Source organism: Diadema antillarum, unplaced genomic scaffold, assembly GCF_040938485.1.
Source record: "Diadema antillarum isolate AM-2024a unplaced genomic scaffold, OU_Dant_1.0 seq00002129_RagTag, whole genome shotgun sequence".
NCBI lineage: Eukaryota > Metazoa > Echinodermata > Echinoidea > Diadematoida > Diadematidae > Diadema > Diadema antillarum.
The window spans coordinates 30,816-49,063 of record NW_027272769.1 but is presented as its reverse complement, the minus strand read 5'-3'; the positions used below and the strand labels follow the sequence as shown (position 1 = coordinate 49,063).

General features: G+C 40.7%; 1 protein-coding gene across 1 annotated transcript in view; it reads right to left on the bottom strand.

Moving 5' to 3' along the window:
• Positions 1-2,490: 2,490 nt before the first annotated feature.
• LOC139714009 (AMP deaminase 2-like) overlaps positions 2,491-18,248 on the bottom strand; it is a gene marked incomplete at its 5' end in the record, with an annotated part of 39,457 nt that continues 23,699 nt past the window's right edge. Inside the window, 12 exons of the mRNA XM_071625734.1 lie at positions 2,491-3,171; positions 4,357-4,467; positions 4,914-5,087; positions 5,701-5,821; positions 7,533-7,696; positions 8,738-8,864; positions 10,872-11,035; positions 12,078-12,209; positions 14,478-14,540; positions 16,032-16,169; positions 16,934-17,063; positions 17,780-17,996. Coding sequence (XP_071481835.1) covers positions 2,977-3,171; positions 4,357-4,467; positions 4,914-5,087; positions 5,701-5,821; positions 7,533-7,696; positions 8,738-8,864; positions 10,872-11,035; positions 12,078-12,209; positions 14,478-14,540; positions 16,032-16,169; positions 16,934-17,063; positions 17,780-17,996 — 1,736 coding nt within the window. The remainder of the gene's footprint in view (positions 3,172-4,356; positions 4,468-4,913; positions 5,088-5,700; positions 5,822-7,532; positions 7,697-8,737; positions 8,865-10,871; positions 11,036-12,077; positions 12,210-14,477; positions 14,541-16,031; positions 16,170-16,933; positions 17,064-17,779; positions 17,997-18,248) is intronic.

Sequence of the window (18,248 nt, the reverse complement as noted above, 5' to 3'; positions counted from 1 at the left end):
TAATTTATATGTCTAAAATCCTTTCAAAATTCATTAAAAATCTCTGCTGTATCCTAATTCTGATAGAACATACAGTTGTATGCCTGAATGGAAAATTTGCAGGTTTTGAATGCTTAAAAAGCTCTGAATTAAATGAGGACCAAGGGTGCATTCGAGCGCTCCCCTAAAGTGTACCAAACTTTACCGTACCTGTGCCAGAGGAGCACTCGAACGTTCCTGAAGTGTACCGTACCGTACTGTACCGAGCCAAAAGTGGACCACTTCCCGATGTGCTCCAAAAGCTTACCAAAACTGTACCAGAAGTAAGAATGCGTGTAACGCTCACATACATCATGATGCAAAAATTTCATTCCCTCTGCTCGGGACACCTGTAATTAGCTTAAGCATGCCAGGTGAATGACCCTGTTGCTACAAAATGTGTGACCCCCTTCTAAAATTAGCTCATGAGGTATACTTTCTCCACAGAGCGCTCACACGCTCCAAATCTGGCAAGGTACGGTTTGGCATGCTCTGGTTCAATTTGTTTGGGTTTGCTTTTGAGCGCTCAAACTCACAATAATTCATGCTCTACAACTAAGAGAGCAAAACTCTGATGGCACATATAAAACATTCCCGCATGAGAGAAAACACTGAATGCATGAGTGAAGGCAGAACCACGTCAGAAAATCTTCCCAACCCATGAACCTAAAGTGATCACCCTGAGCAGTTAGTCTAGTAAAGATCTATATCTGTATCAACTATACGAAACTAACTGTAAAAGCACTGTGAAACTATACACTCTACCTATGAATTAACACGTACAATACACTGTTACATCATACATCGTGCACAGTGTAAATTGTATTTGGCACCTCGGCGCATTTGTGTAAAAATCGACGGGCACTCACCATCTTATCTCTGCACCCTTTGGCAACCCTTCATCGCGTCCGTCTTTTTATACAAGAAATGCTTTCTGATGCGTAAATTTTGCTGATAAATATAACAAACTCTTGCTACACATTTGAATTAATGTTCAATATTCCTCATACATGATATTATATTCACATGTATTCTGTTACAGTGGCTCAGAGTTATTCTGATATACATGGCAAAAAAAAAAACCAAAACCAAAACTATTTGGCACAGGTCTGAACTCACAGACAATACTAAACTTTTACACGTTGTACAAAAAAAAAAAAAAAAGATGGGGCCACAGTGCATAAAGTCATACAGTCTACATCTCTATGTACCTTGTTGTCCTTACTGCTACCTTGTAGATAACGATGAAAAAAAAAAAATCAGAAAATGATATATGTTACTCCTGCTGGCCTAAGTCACCCCTGTGTTACTGTTCTACTAGCAATGATGACAATACCTGTGTACAAGTGCATCAAACAATGCTTAACCTCTTTCTTATAATGATGACTTGATGTTTCGACTTACATGTTTCGTTTTACATGTTTCGTTTGTTTTTCTTTTTACCTGGTGTACCAGATCATTTTTACACAAAGTTCTATCACCAGTGAGTGGCTATTTACACATATCTATATATATTTTTTTTTTCTGATAAAATCTGCTTACTGCTTGAGATCTTACTGCTTGAGATCTTACTGCTTTTTACAGTTGAAATCTCTTTGGAAAATCTATAAAATCAAAGGCTGCAAAGATGCAGCTACACTTCATATACAGTAAACCTCGGATAAGTCGACGTCGAGTGAGTCGAAAATCACTTAACTCGAAGCAAAATAAAAAGTCCCGATTTTTCCCTATGTATTTTCTCTAAGAAATATTTGGATAAGCCGAAGTACGAGAGTCGAATTTCGGCTGTGTCGAAGTAAAACATTCAGTCCCTTTTGTACAAAATACACGTAGTTTACATCACTTGAGCCGAAGAAGATTTGTCTGGCATTCTCATTACATTTAGAGGAGAACAAAAAAAAAATCGGCATGTCGCAGAACCCCGTCCCTGGCCTGCTGCAGGTAAGCATGCACACTCACCGTACCGCTCTGCACGCATGTCGAATACTAGTACATACACATGTATACATGTATACACACAGCACATCGATCCATATACTTTATCCATACACACAGCACATCCATACTTTATCCATGTCAAGCCATAACTCCTTGGTCAACCAATCGCTGCTTTAATATTTTAGTGACAGGCCAAGTGGGCGGAGCTTGTTTGTGCGTGCCCGGCAGGCTGTATAGTTTTGTTCAATGGAGTGTGGGATGGGCCTGGGAGAGTGTTTGTCTCAGGGTAGGTTGACAGAGATGGCTACCTATGTTGCACCATAGACATTATCTTCAAGAACAGACAAATTTGAATGCAAACACACACACGCACGCACACACACACACACACATGCATGCAAATGTACTATAATACATGTACATAACTGTGAGTCGAAAAAAAAATCGACTCTCGCGAGAGTCGAATTTCACTTAAGTCGACGCATTTTCGTCAGTCCTGAGAGCTTCGACTCATGCGAGGTTTACTGTATGCCCAAGGCTGTCACTCTTTCTTGGTATACAGCAGAAGGTTCTGTGGTCTTATAGTAAAAGACCTGGACTTATGGTCATTCTGCCACGGGTTCAAGCCCCGGTGAACACAGTCTGAATTACTTATGGCACGACAGCCATTCTAAGAAGAAGGTGAGGCTGGCGATAGATATCTGACCTCTGAAGGTACTTGTAACATAGCAACAAGTAAGGAGCGCTCCTACAGGAAGTGGAGATGGTGTACATAAAGCGTGTTGCCATGAAACACACTCTAAAAGCTCATTGGTAGTACCTACAATTAATTGTACCAAGAGCTTTAACTCTGACCCTGGTGAGGAGAAGTTGCATATCTCAAACCCAGCTGCTATTACATCATATCTAAGATATGATGAGATAGACCTGGTATACCTCGTGAAAAAGAGTCAAGCGTGAGGCTAGGTCAAAGCTAGCACAGGCCTCTCTCTCTCTCTCTCTCTCGCTGACGACCACACCCTAAAACTTCTGGGGGACATCCAAGGGTGGGTAGTCCTTCAGCTTGCCCTGGGCCGCATCACAGATGGTCTTGAGCTCCCAGCAGAGGGTCTCGTGGCGGAAGGCGACGCGGATGTCGGGCACGTTGGTGCGGCTGATGTCGTTGCCCGCCGGTCCTTCCTTGCGGTAGTTGGGTCCAAGCCAGTGGTTCTTGGTCTGAAAGGCCATACATGAGGGAGAAGAATTGACATTTTATGCTGGTTTTCACTTGTTCATTTTCAAACAGGAAAAGCAAAAAACACAAATCAAATTATTGCAGTTGACAATCTATTGAGCGTACATGACATGGCAATGTGTCTCCGCAAACAACTACTGCAAAGCAAGGAATGTTCGAGTGCATTTTAATTTCGCCAGCGCCGAGATTCGCGAAATTAAAATGCAAGCGAAAGTTCTTGTCTACACTATATGCATTGAATACTAGTGGCTGTTCGCGAAAATTTCATGCCGCGAATATATTGTGTATTACAGTATTGAGGAGTTACCAAGAGGTAGATGGTGACCCCCCACCACCACCACTGAGCAACCCTTTAAAAGTGTTCCCCATTCTTGAGTCTCTTTTAACTCTGTATGGTGACAAGAGCTTGCTGTTGTTGTTGTTGCTGTCATCGTCACTGTCGTTGACCCCCTTTGGTGCCCCCCCCCCCCCCCCCCCAGCAACCCCATCAAAACTTCCTTTGGATACCCACTATGGTGATCCTGTACTGTGATCTCTTGTAAGAACCCCATTGTGTGTCCCATTTTACCGCCATCTCTTGCAAAGTTTGGGGCATATATATGCCATGAAGGTATTGTCACCTGATGAGGTATTTGAGCATGGTATTTGGAGGATGGATGTACCAGAGCCATTGGCTGAGTTTGAGCATTCTAAAGCGAACCAAAGCAAACTGAACTAAAGCGTACCGTACTGAACTGTTCCAGATTTGGAGGTGTTCAAGCGCTCTGTTGAGTAAGCGTACCTCATGAGTTATATATAGAGGAAGTCATGCATTTTGTAGCAAGAGGGTCATTCACCTGCTGCACTTCAGCTACTTACAAATGACCCGAACAAAGTAAATGAACTCCTTGTATTATGACGTACGTGCATGATACGCGCATTCTTCACATGCGAACTTCTTGTACGCTTTTGGTACCCTTTGGCAGCACATAGGGAAGTGGTCCACTTTTGGCTTGGCTCAGTTCAATATGGTACACATTAGGAGCGTTCAAGCGCTCCTTTAGCATGGGTTTGGTACCACATACGGTTCGCTTCACTTTAGGAGAGGGCTCAAATGAACCCATGGTCAGCAAAAACCTGGTCTGGAATTGCATAGAGTCCTAAGAGTGCACAAATAACAAACTCACGTCGGTGGAGAATCCACTCATGAAGACGCTGTTGCGAGCCAGCTCACACATGTCGCAAGAAGTCAGCTTCCAAACCTGCACAGCGATGCTGTACTCCTCCATCAGTGGTTCCTGGAAATAAACAAATCAAATTTTTATGAAATTCAAAACATTTTTCATCCAGCATTTTTATGAAATTCAATCACTTTATTGCATACTTTTATGAAACTTCAATCATTTTTCTTCCAACGTTTTTATTCAAATTTCAATATTTTCTTTTTTCATCCAACATTTCCATGAACTTTCAACCATTTTTCATCCATCATTCTCATAAAATTTCAATAATTTTTTGTCCAACATTTTCATGAAATGTGAATACTGTTCCTATATACAACATGTTTCAGTCGACAGTGGATGCAGAAAAATCAAGATTCCATAACAGTTTTGTAGCTGAATCTTGCAAAAAATATCCACCTTACATTATCAGCTCAGAAAAGTTTTGAGAAGGAAGAGACAAACGACTACCAGTAAGAGCAGAAAAAAAAAAAGAGGCCTGGGGCCATTTTCAGCCATCTCACCTTGGTGAAGTGGAACTGCAGAGGGTCGTCGGTTGAGAGGGCCACGCACAGGCCGCGGGCGTGGAATTCCGGGAGCGGGTTGCGGTGGTAGTTGAGGAAAAGCGAGTTGTTGCTCAGCGGCGACATGGCGATGTAGATCTGGCTCAGGTAGTACAGGTACTGCAGAACGGGCGACTGTCCAGGAGACGTGGGAAAGTATAGGGTAAGCAAGATTATTGACTTAGAAGAGCAGCCATTTGATGTGATCACTTTTGATAGACAACAATTGCTGACTGCATCATAGATAAGATTACGATCACTTGCTTCTCTCTGAAATGCATGGCCAAGATACAACAGAAGGAGTTGCATCATATTGTGGTGTGAGTGTTCTTGCTTGTGTTCTTTCAATTTACGAGAATAGAGCAGCACGCAAACATAGCAACATTTAGAGATTTGGAAATATGTCAAACCCCAGTACAAGACCTGATTTCCTAAGCATAAACTAATGAACCTCAGCAAATTCTCATGTCCAAAAAATACTTGGATGCACATTACTTTCTACTACATTAGACAATTACATACAAGTAGAGTGATATAATATCATTATGATTTTAACAGAAGTCAATAAAGGTGTGAAATGACATCAGTACAAATATATAGGAATCAAGGAAAGAGAACAGCAAATTGATGATGTGGGACTGAAAGAAGAAAACTGACACCAAGTCAAATACATAGGACTACACCGAAGAAAACAAACACAATTTTGAGCATACGGGACTAAAGGGATGGGGAAAGCAGAGCAACTGACCTTTCTGAGAAGCAGGCCATGAGAGATGTTCTGAGACAGGATGAAGGAGGTGACCAAATGGTGGATCGGTCCCGCCTCCCCGCAGTGGGGTCGGAACACGAAGGTGTTGAGACCACGCTCCCTGTAAGATATTGAATCATTTCATAAACCATGTCAACACTGCCCTCAAAAGTCCACATATGAATACACAAGGTTTGCAAATAGGTTCCCTGTATAACATAAGATGATGATATGCAGACAACATCGGTGGGAAAGGGAATATACAGAGTCTTCCATCGAAAAGATTCATCAATCCGCTGTAAAACTCATAACTTTCCCTTTATGCATGGTTGGTAATACACAAATTAGTTAATACCATTTACAAAATGAAGTTTCCATATAGATCAGCAAATCGTTCAGATTTTAACATTGCGTACAAAACAACAAAATCAACATATTCACGCTAAAAAGATTGTTCCATCATTCGATATCATTTGCCACTTGTTTACACACAAATGTGCTCCCACAGGGCAACGTAACAGAATGTTTGCCTATGTGCGAACACAATGAATAATCTACACGACATTTACCACATTTCTGACTTGTATTTGACTAACCCAACCACCGCGATAAACTGTGACAATACAACAATTTGAAGGCAATCAGAGAGGTGACTACCTTCTGTGTATTTTTATTTTCAGTCCAACCTCAGTTATCCCGGCAAGTCGGGACCAGCATTCATTCTGATACGTGATATTGCCAGATATCAGAGTGAGATATACTCGACATGACACTTTTTCTGCAAGTTGGGTTGGGACATACATGTACACGAGGATTGTTAATTTACTATTCACTGATAACTTCCATAATATTTCCAAGTTTCATCAGTTAAATGATATGGAAATGAAACAGACTATGGGTGGAAAAAACATCTTCTCCTTAATCTTTTTCCTTCAAGTTACAGTATTTTGGTTGGTATGCATTTACATCGTATTATACTGATCAACTTTAATGTCCCAAGTTTCTTGTTTTCTAATTTTTACAAGAAGATTGTTACTTTGTCCTTTAAGTTCCACACTAAGAATGCAAGGACAACTAGAAAAGTACTCGGAGAGCGCAAACCCCCGCAAAGGAGCTCGCTAAAAATTGCCCAATTCACCAATATAGAAGTCGTTTGTTTACGTCATCAGCCTCTAGCTGTGCGGAGCCTCGCCCGAGCAGAGCTCAAGATTTAGACCGCATATGCAAATCTCAAATACATGTACAATCCATGTACGTGCAGCTCGAACTCCCTAAGTTCATTGACCTTATCTGCCAAAAGATAAAAAATCCTTCAAAAATCCATAAAATTCCTGGATCAAAATTTCATCTGTTCCTTGCGTTATTACCAACTTTCCTAGAAGTTTCATTCAAATCTGTTCATGGCTTTTTGAGTTATTTTGCAAACAGACAAACAAACAAACCAATGCTGATGACAACATAACCTCCTTCTTTGGCAGAGGTAATAATGTGGCAGTCCATGTTCAGGTAATAGAGAGATCAGGATAAAGTGACTGCCTGATAACTGAGGTCAGACTGTAGCATGGCTTTTAACTTTGCCAGTGACACTGACTTTGCTGAGAGCATGTGCTCAGGGGACCGTTTCATGAAACTTTTTGTCAGTGATTTACACTGACAACTGTTAAAAAGCAACTGAAATCCTTGGGTCTGATTGGCTGATAGCAAATTTGTCGGTGAAAACCTCTGATGAGCTCGTTGATGAAACGCCCCCCAGGCATAAAGAAAAGCGATGAAATACACACACACATGCACGCACAAAGGAAAGCCCCTGATTTCAACATTAGTCCACAAACCTGCGGAAGTTGTTGAGAACGACCATGTTGGAGTAGGTGTAGTACTGGTAGTAGCTGTACGGTGGATTGTCGTTCACGGTCCAGTTCTCCGGCTCTGGACTCTCTGAGGTGAAGACCAGGTCCTCCGGCTTGGACTCGTCATCGACACTATCGAAGCCCGTCACCTGATTTTGGGAGTTGAAAAATATGCAAAAACAACAGGGTGATTGCCTTATTTTCTTTTTTCATAGCATTTCCCCACTCAAGCATTATTCAATTTTAGTACTTTGTAGTTTTCTATAATTTTCAAACTAGTGTTCCATTGCTCACATTCTTCATCGTTTTCTTGCTTCCTTTTGTCAAATATTCATGTCTTCATCGTTTCTCTCTACCAACTGCATCTCCATGACTCTCCACCCTTCTTTCTGGTTCACCTTTCTCTTTCCACCGACTTCTGAATCCTTTACCGGATTCCCACTCTTCCTTACACCTGTCCCTGTCTCCTATTCCCCCATCTCCATTAGTACAACCTCAGCTTCCAGCTCACAGCTACCCTTTGACTATCGCAACTACCTTCCTTACATTCTCCCTGTGTCGCTTCCCTCCTCCACTCTCCTCAGTCTAGTTGAGGTCTTCTGTGACCAAATAACAGTCCGTTCAAGGACCACATACACGTGCTGTTACCACAAACCTCTCTTCCTCAGCATTATTTAAATCATTCCCAAAGAATTTACTCTGCACAGAATGTTACTGGCAGACACGACAGCAAAAGAAAATGAAACCAATTAAAAATATTTGGAGTTGATGGGCAAACAAGAGTGAAATATGACTTCTTGATTTACTGTACAAGTGGATATTCTTGCGTGACTAATTTTTCACGCTCGGCCGGCTAAGATAAGTTTCATGTGTTTTAAATTCCACGGAATGAAGACATCAACCACTGGAACATATGGCAGGCAAATACATTTGTGTGATTTTATTTTCATACTAGTTTCTTGTTACGTGAAATGCACAAAAATTTCAACAATGTGAAAATGTCCACTTTTACAGTACGCTCTTTGTTTGTTTGTTTATTTGTTTGGTTTTTTTTGGGGGGGGAGAACTGACTCCGCTCATTGAATTATGAAGGGAACTGGATTCAGACAAATGGAAGAGCTTTGAGAAAAATACACACAACCAGCATTTCAACGAGTGCAAACTCTGTTGCCATAGTGATGGAAACTCACATATCTGAGGAAGAGATGAAGTTCGGGATGCGAGCTGGGGTCGCGGGTCACCTCAAACAACGGCATGAAGATGTTCTCCAGGAGTTCGGAAAAGTTGGAGACCAACTTGTTGGACTTATAGATATCACTGGATAGAAAGAATGAACACAGATTAAAGGTCAATGATAATTATTCGTCATATCCAACACTAGTTCCTTCTTTTATACTTGGTTTATTTAGATACAGATGGAACATACAATCCTAATTATGGAAAGCTACAGGGAAAATACTATTTATTGTTGCATGCTCTGGAAATGGCACTACCCCTGTATGCAGTAGTAGAAAAGAGCTAATGGACGTCCTGGGAGCAGTGAAATCGGCTAGTGAGAGAAGGGGACAGTTGCTGAATACTAAGGAGACAAAAATAATGGTCATTGATGATGATAGGCAGGATCATGGTGAAGGTTTCCAGTTGGATGGAAATGTCATTGAGGAGACCACGAGCTTTGAGTTCCTTGACTTTATTATCAACATTAAAGGTGACTGCACCCAAGAATATAGAGGAGAACTGTCATTGCTCAAAACATGGTTCGAATCATGTTAAAAATCTGGAGGAGCAAGGTACCAACAGCACTGAAGATTCGACTTCTTAAGTCAAGAGCTTTTGCTGTTGCAACATAAGGCTGTGAGTCATGGACATTGAAGAAAATGACAAAAAGACCATTGACTCCTTTGAGATTCGGCGTCACCGAAGAGTGCTGAGAGTTTCCTGGACGGCACGTAAAACCAATACATGGGTCCTGGAACAGATTGGGCCTGAGCAGACACTGCTTTCTGATATCACAACAAAAAAACTAGCCTATTTTGGCCATGCCACAAGACACGAGTGCCTTGAGAAAAGAACCATTCAGGGGATGGTCAAAGCGAAAATAAGAAAAGGTAGGCCAGCAGCAAGTTGGTTTGACGACATCAAGAAGTGCAAGGGAACAAACATTGTTGACACTACTGGAATGGCAGCTGACAGCACTCGGTGGAGAACTCTCTTGCGGACAACAACAGCATCCAATTATGTGCACACAACATGACGCAAAGGAGAAGAAGCTCTGCAAAAAAAAAGTGTTCCCTTCATTCATGTAACATGCCTTCTTAGACTAATGAATTATTATTAGGCTACATGGAAAGATAAGAGGGTGGAGTCATTTGGGTTCATGTTCTCACTCAAACGCCATACATTCTGCAGACTCAATTTTTTTTTAAAACGAAAAGTACACATTCCCTCAACTTGCTGTTGATATATGTTAAGGGAAATATTATTCCCCCGTGCTTTCTGAAAGTGGCAAGTCAAGTGCTCTTTCAATTTGCTAGAAAAGAAAAAATATGTGGAATTCTCTTTATATTTTCTTCGGAGCATAGTTCTGCAGTGACATCACAAACTGTTGTAGTCTGCTCATCCAGCAATGGCAGCACCAAACTTCATAACTTTTGAACGGATTGCCCGATTTTCCTCAAACTTCACTGATCGGTTCCTGTTCTACTATTGAGTAGTATAGATGCATTCACTCAATCTATATGTATATTTGGGTTTCAGTCCCCTTTAAGAACGTTATTATAGAATGGGTAGCGAGAATCCTGCGATCTGATTGGTCGAGAGCTATGTGTTCTTTTTTACTGGCCGCACGCTGAGTCACAGTGGTAAACATGTTATCGCGCACTTAGCAAGAGTACGTGTATTTGTAACAAAGGTTCGCGCACTAAAGCAAGTGTTCGCGCACTCAGCTTGGCCATGCATCCAGTAAAAACTTATGCATGGCTGGCCATGCATCCAGTAAAAACGGTAAGTACGGGTATGCATGCCCTTTACGGAAAGCCAAAAGGAAATGCATCCAGTAATTTTGTCATCGGGTAACACGATAGAAAAATGGGTTTTTGACAAGAAAATTACCTATTCTATAAATCAGATGACGCACATGTCTTTTCATGCGTCAGTCGGAATATAGTGTGCATGCGGTAACTATGTAATGGAATTTAACCTAAACCCACTCGGCTTCGCCTCGTGGGTTAAACATTCCATAGTTACCTTATGCACACAATTCCAACTGACGCACTCAGACCTGTGCGTCATTTGTATATTGTGCAATGAAAGAACATCACTCACTAGAGACGGGGGATCTGGATCAGCCAGCGGATGTTGTCCGAATACACGTGGTGCTTCACTGCCCACCTGGCGAGGGAGTCCCACTCTTTGCGGTTGCGGCCATAGATCGACAGCCGATATTCGGCATTCTGGTACTTGCTCTCCTCCAGATCGGCGGCTACTTCCTGTGTGCGTGTTGGCGATGTCACATTCCAGAAATAAGAGAAAAATGTGTTATTATAAAACCAGACATTTTTGCACGCCTGTACCTTTTGCAAATTTCGCAAGGAGTCACGATTTGTGAAAGTAAAACGCACATGAAAGGTCGGGTCTACACAATGCACTGAATGCCAGCGGCAATTCACGAAAGGTTCATGCTGCATATGTTCCTGGTTTTGCAAAGTGCAAAGAATGTCTCATTAACCTCTCCAAGTCCAGGAAAGAAACAATTGTGATGTGTAATGCTGAATCTGTTTTACTTTGATACATGTAATTCATTGCAAGTACTTCATAGGGTAGAATAAAAACTTCTCTTCAAACTGAGTCCTACTCTTATCATATGCCTTGTTTATCTCAGTTGCAGATTTGTCCAAGACCACTACATTGCTCAGTTCAAAACTGATAATTAAATTGGCAACACAATTCGGAAGATTACCATCAGAAAGCACTGTGTTTCCAATACAAAAAATACAACTTTTAGAACCAAAACAATATTGTATCCAACAATATTACATTGTACATTCAGTTATACCTACTTTTGTTGATTACTATGCTTCCACTTCTCACTTGTTGATACCTCTGTTTATTTGTTTTTTTTCTTTTCACATTTCAATTGTTATTTGTAAGTGGAAATAAATTCATAATGTTCACTTTCAATTCAAGCATAAATATATCTACAATTTACACTCTTTGGCCAAGTCTGACCGGCTGGCCAGAAAGGATCGAAATACTTGTCATGGAATCACTGATGGGCACACAAAGAGTGTAGAACTCTGTGCGCCACAAGTAGACTAGTGAGTAAGTGCCAGACTATGGCAAGCAGTTATCAGTGTGTGCAAAACTTCACGACCACTTTTGCCGACAACGGAAATACTACACAATCTGGCATGTGACTTTTGGCGTTCTCTTCAAACGAAAACTTGAGGAAAACCATGCATCTTTCATGTATGCAACAATGACAAAGAAGAAGATGAGAAAGAGCGCCCCCAATGCTAACGATCAACCAACCTTGATAAGCTGCGCGAAGTACTCGCCCTCGATGAAGTTGTCCGTCTTGATGAAGATCTCCCTCAGCTTACTCTCTCCCACCGGGTTGTACTTGGAGTTGAACTTGTCGAAGCGATGGAAAGTGTTGCGGTCCTGGGTCACCATGGGAAAAATTTAATACAAAAAGATTAGCGACTTAGAAAACGTGGATGAAAATGAGCAATGTAAAAGAGATTCTATTGGGATATCAAATCCAAAACCTCTGGATCTGGTACCTACTGAGCTATGGAAAGCCCTAGTATGCTGGTCATTCCTGAAACCCCTTAATTTTCACTGCTTGTGTGTTGAGAAGCTATTGTGAAACTGACATAAAAGCAAAGGATAGAAATCAACTTGGGTATGAATGTGAGGGATCACCGAAGTGATGCAGCGTTTTGTACACATTAAAAAATCAATTTCCACTCATATTGAATGTTTCTGGTCATTTTCCCTGTTTTCATTTTTTTATTTTGAATTCAGAACTCAGAAAATAGCATGAAATGCTGGATGTCCCATACATATTATAGATGGCATAATATCAGAAAAAGATTTTATAACATTTTGGTGGCAAAATATGAACATAAAAAACTACAAAGATCATCTATTTTGCTGATGGAGCTGTCTTGTACTGTTCAGAGATGTAAAAATCCCTATATCATAGAAGGATTTTTGACAATGATGTTACTTTTGACATTGTGTTACTTGAAGGTTTGAAAAAATATCTCTGCTCAAATATTACCATGTTAACAAACTTCACAAAACAGTTATTCTTAGTGTCATTGTCATTGGGGAAAATTTGGCATAGTAAATTTGGACACTGGGAGATTTTCACATATCTAAAAGCATTCATCTTCAAACACCATTTGATTTTCCTAACAGCTTCATTTTGACACGGTGTTAGAGACTGTGGAAGCACATACTAAGACCACACAGCTCATATTTTCCTTGAAACAGGAATACAGTGCTAACTATGGCAGCACTCATAAGGCATAGCACCGGATATTGCAATGGAATGTAATTTAACCCATTGAAGACGAGTCCTGAGTATACTCGGGCAGGTATCTATGGGAAATGCGTGTTGTAGCAAAATCACTCCGTCCCCAACAAGTTAAAATACTAGATGTAAATAAAACTGACAGATCCCATCAACATACGTGCATGTATCCTCAAGGCTGATAAATAGATGAGACTATGGCATTCTCTTACATGTATGTGATACTCTCATCAGTTGTGTATATACATCAATTTCCTTTCTCTCAGTTCTTCTTTCTTTCAATGTAAAATTTGCTTATGTCTCCCAAATGTCACCATCTGTAACATAACATCCTTTCTTGATTTTAAACTTAACAGAAAGTCAATGTTCATAATTAACCTGTCGAGGATGAGTCCCGAATATACTCGAGCAAATGTGTATGGGACATGCGTCTTGTAGCAAATTCAGCCTGTCCTCAGTGGGTTAAGTAAATAATGCATCCAAAGCCATGTGCTCATTATCAGAGAAGAAAACCTTTCATGTCATTAGGAGGATATACAGGAGGACTGTCTGATCCAAATAAATGAATTCTTACGTCGAGCCTAAACACTGAATAATCAGTGCTTATCTAGGTCGATGTAGGCCAATTTGTTGACTGTCTTGCTGTTGTAATACGCAGTCCAGAAGAATTGGCAGCAATTACCATGGCGAAATAAATCCACATATTGGCAATTTTTTGAACGACAGAGGCAGATTAAGAAAGAGACCAAGAGCGAAAAAGATATACCAAGAGAGAAAGAGAAATACATGCATACAGAAAGATAGGACAACAACAACAAATATCAAAAAGCCTGATAGAAAGACAGACAGACAGACAGACAGATGGAGACACAGAAAGATGGATAAAGTGAAAATATCTCAGACAAAAAGACAGAAAGACTGATTGATAGACAGACAAACTGACAGACAGAGACACACACAAGGAAGTGGACTGAATGATGAGAAAGATGGACAGTCAGCCAGGAACAGACAGAGAATTGGAACAAACAGAGAAAAGGATGATCATATAAAATGAAGGAATGGAAACAGACTGACTCAGAGACAAACATATAGCTGATCAGACAGCGAATAACAGAGAAAGACAGAGTAACAGAGAACAAGATAGAAGACAAAATGTAGACAGACAGCAAACTTACAGGCCTGGATTTAAGGAACAAACCACGAGAGGAAAAGACATATGAGCAGAGCAAATAGGAGAGATGGAGAGGGAGACAGATCAACAGACAGACAGACAGACAGACAGACAGACAGATAGATGGTCAGACAGAGAATGAGAGAGAAAGACCTAGAATACTAGTAACAGATAAGACAGAAGGCGAGGGAGAAATAGAGGCAGAAGGCAAACCTACAGCATGTACGTCCAGCATGTCCACATTCATGTCGTAAGCGTTGAGATTCATACTGTCAAACACCTGGGAGATGGTGGGGAAACAAAAAGATGAAATTGATAAACATGAAGAGATGAAAGATTACAGGGTACTGCATTACAAAAGAAGCTCCTGTAAAATAACCCAGTCTAATAGCAGCTGATCGGCAGAAAAGCAGTAGAAATCACAAATTCAAATCGTTAAAAGCCTCCTTATTGAAGAAAGCATTTAGTAAAGAGACATATGTGACCCACCACAACAAAAGGATCCAAAAGTCGCTGACGGCTGAGCCAAGAAAATCAACTTTGAGGTCAGATCATCAAAATCGGTCAAAACGATCAGATTTTTGTTTTTGGCATAATTTAGTAGTCTAATGTATAGTCTATCATCTGCTGAAATTTTGAAGCTAAATGATCAAAGGAAAGGCAAGAAATTGGCATTTTTTGGGCCAGGATTTTCCGGCTTTCAACTGAACAGAAACATGTCCGAAGATTTGGATTTAGCACCGCAAATAGACTCCGGCCCTAGCAATGAGGGAGTGATTTTATTAGTCAGTGCGTAGCATCCTGGTTACTGATTGGTAGTGTGTAAACCGCCAGCACTAAGCCTGAATGAACACCGCAGAGGTTGCTTGGAGCATACCTTTTATTGTCAAGAGGTGAAAACTGTCTTGCCTCCCCGTGATCATGATAGCGTTGGAAGGAAAACTTTGAAGGCAGTTTTCTCGGAACACTGATTTCCTAAACCACTCAACATGCACTAATAGAAACCATCTATATCTCTGCAACGGAGTACTTTTATGAGTTCATTTTATATATGAAATTAAAGAAGAAGAGTAAGGGAATAATGTCACATCATTTCCAGAAAATCGTCCTCCCCCGACTTTCGGATCCTTTTGTTGCAGCGGGTCACATATTAATGTTTTGCTTTTTTTTAACTTTGAGTTCTGTAGTAATTACAAACAGTTAGCTGGACGCCACATTGGGTATAATTTTAAAGCAAGCTGTAGCATGGGCCAACAGTAACATCTACTAAGGAAATGCAATTAAAAACACATGCCACTGCATTGCTCCAAGCACTGCCAAGCATGACTGCAAACATCTGATCTGCATGTTGCCTCAAACAAGCCTTTCTGGGTAGCAAGAGTAAAACTTACAATGAAGAACACATAAGAAACAGGGCTGTCAACATTCACACCTCAAAATCGTGGATATTTCACACATATTCAGATTGAAAATTTCCAGAACCTCTAAATTTGTAACTGATCCTGCAATTGGCAACACATTCTCCAGAAGAATACATTTCCTGTTTCTGTCTCAAACTGGCAAATTTTGAAATTTCTTTGAGACCTTGTGCAGACTTAATGATTCCCTCAGTGTAAAGTAATCTTCCTCTGAGATGGTGGGGAAATTCAGAGTTGCCAAGTTAATGGCTGTAAGAGTAACATTTCTGTGGCAAACTTCCCCATGGCTCGATGAGCAAAATGAGAAGTTGAGGATCTCAGAAAGCGGGCAACGGAATCGTCAGTCCACGTACCTCCTTTAGAGTCATGGCTCGTCCGAGCTTCTTGTCGAAGTAGACTTCCCGCGACGCCTCCGTCTTCATCTTCTTCTTGATGAAACGCAGCAGGTGCTTCTGGTTCATGCAGGAGGCCGCGTGGACGTGAGTATCCACCTCAGGGAAAATGGGAAGCAATATATTTATATCAACTACGCATCCTCGAATCATATGTGCATTACATTCTACACTAAAAAGTAGTAAGGAAAAATATACTGATGAATTTAAATTCAAAATTATCTTTGAATAGTTTTGAATAAAATTACAATATTTTTTTTTTCCCTGAAGCCATATTGTATTTCTCAAATGACCTGGTTATTGCAAATGCACTTTAATTTGTCTTTGCTTTGTCTTTTTATTCTTTTTTTTTCTCTCTACCTTTGTTCATATCTTTACTTTGCTTCCTGTTATAAGGCAATTCTTTAGGGTGTCAGCATTTTACAAGGCCCATTTTAACTATCGACCCCTTCACATTAACTTACATCCTGATACTTCCTTGTTTTGTTGACACTTTTGTCATATTAATCAAATCAATGTATATCCAAACCTGTCTATAACAGCCACCCAAGGGAGACAAAAAAAAAAGTGGCCATTGTATACACGTGGCCCTTATAGACATGGTTGTTAACATGGCTTTTCTTTTTGGGAGAATTGTGTTTAATGGTCACATACGCCAGGTGGTCGCTATATAGACAGTGGTCGCTATAGACAGGTGTGACTGTGTATTGTTACATTTGGAGCTTTTTTCTATAATCTCCATTATATTTGTTTCCACTGTATAGTCATTTGTATTCATAATGAATGGAAATAGACTTGTACTACATTGAATTAGGCTCGGATGAGCTTAAAAACTGAGAGAGGGAGGGGCGTTTGTTACTGACCTTGCGGATGTTGTAGAAGTCGCGGTGAGGCACACTCTTCTGCGCAGCGAGTTCCTTCATCTCATTCAGGAGGTTGTGAAGCTGGAACTTGGAGGAGAGGTACGACAGCCGACGATAGGAGAACGACTTGCTGCAAAAGATTGAAATAATCAAACAAGCAAATGATCAAAATGTAACAACAGTAAAGTAAGGGATTAGACTGACTAAGTTTGGTGTTTATTAGCAATCGTAATGATGATGGTACAGAGTTCAGAATATGCACCACCACTTTCAATCAATCATTCATGTTGCCGTGTAAGTTCAAATCCTGAACCTGGTGAAAACCATGTCCTGCTTCACATTTCTTCCAACCCCTAAAAATCTACAGAGGGACACTAGGGGCATTTCCATGGAAAGTTCCACAAAATTTGATTTTCATATGAAAAGTAGGCCCTACACATTCCCTAGACTTGTTACTGACATATGCTATTACAAAGGGTAATAGCATTCCCCCTGCTTTCTGAAAGTGGTACAAAGTAAGTCAAGTGCTCTTTAATTATGCTAGAAAAGTGAAAATGTATTGAATTGTGTTTATATTTCCTCCATAATTTCTTTATACTGTTGTCCATGCATGACATCACAAAATGTTGTAGTCTTCGTCATCCAGTGATGGTAGCACCGAAATGTTAAAAATTAATAACTTTTCAATGGATTGTCTGATTTTCCTCAAACTTTGCTGATGTGTCATACTTATATTGCTGCATTCCCCTTTAAGAGGAAGGACTTTATCAAATATTTCTCTAAATTCCTGTTACTTCCATCCCTCTGTTGCCCAAAAATAAAAAGGGAATCCTGCCATCCTCTCACATCGGTCCATTGGCGATCAGAGCCAGCAGCTTGTTCATGTCCATGAGGAACGTTGCCCGGTCGGGATACGCCAGCTCGATCGGCTCGTTGCGCTCCATCTTCTCGGCATCCTCGAAGACGCGCACGACCCCGTCGACGATTCTCAGCTCGCAGGAGATGGCGTCGGGCATGTCCAGGGAGAAGGGGTCCGACCTCGACGGAGGGTTTATGGGGTGATCTAGAGGTCATTTGAGGGAAAGACAGGACTTGAAAACTTTCCACCATGTTCAAAATCTCACTCTGTTTCTGTTTTAGATATACTTTACATGAAGCCATGAGTCACAATATCATTGCCTATCTTTGTGATAAGTGAAGTTTGATTGAATTTATCAAATGCTTTGTGAAGTCATGTTTGCTGTTGGAATCGCAAGATGATTAATTTTCACCTCACTGGAGTGATAGGTTACTTTGACCTTGCCACCTTTGACCC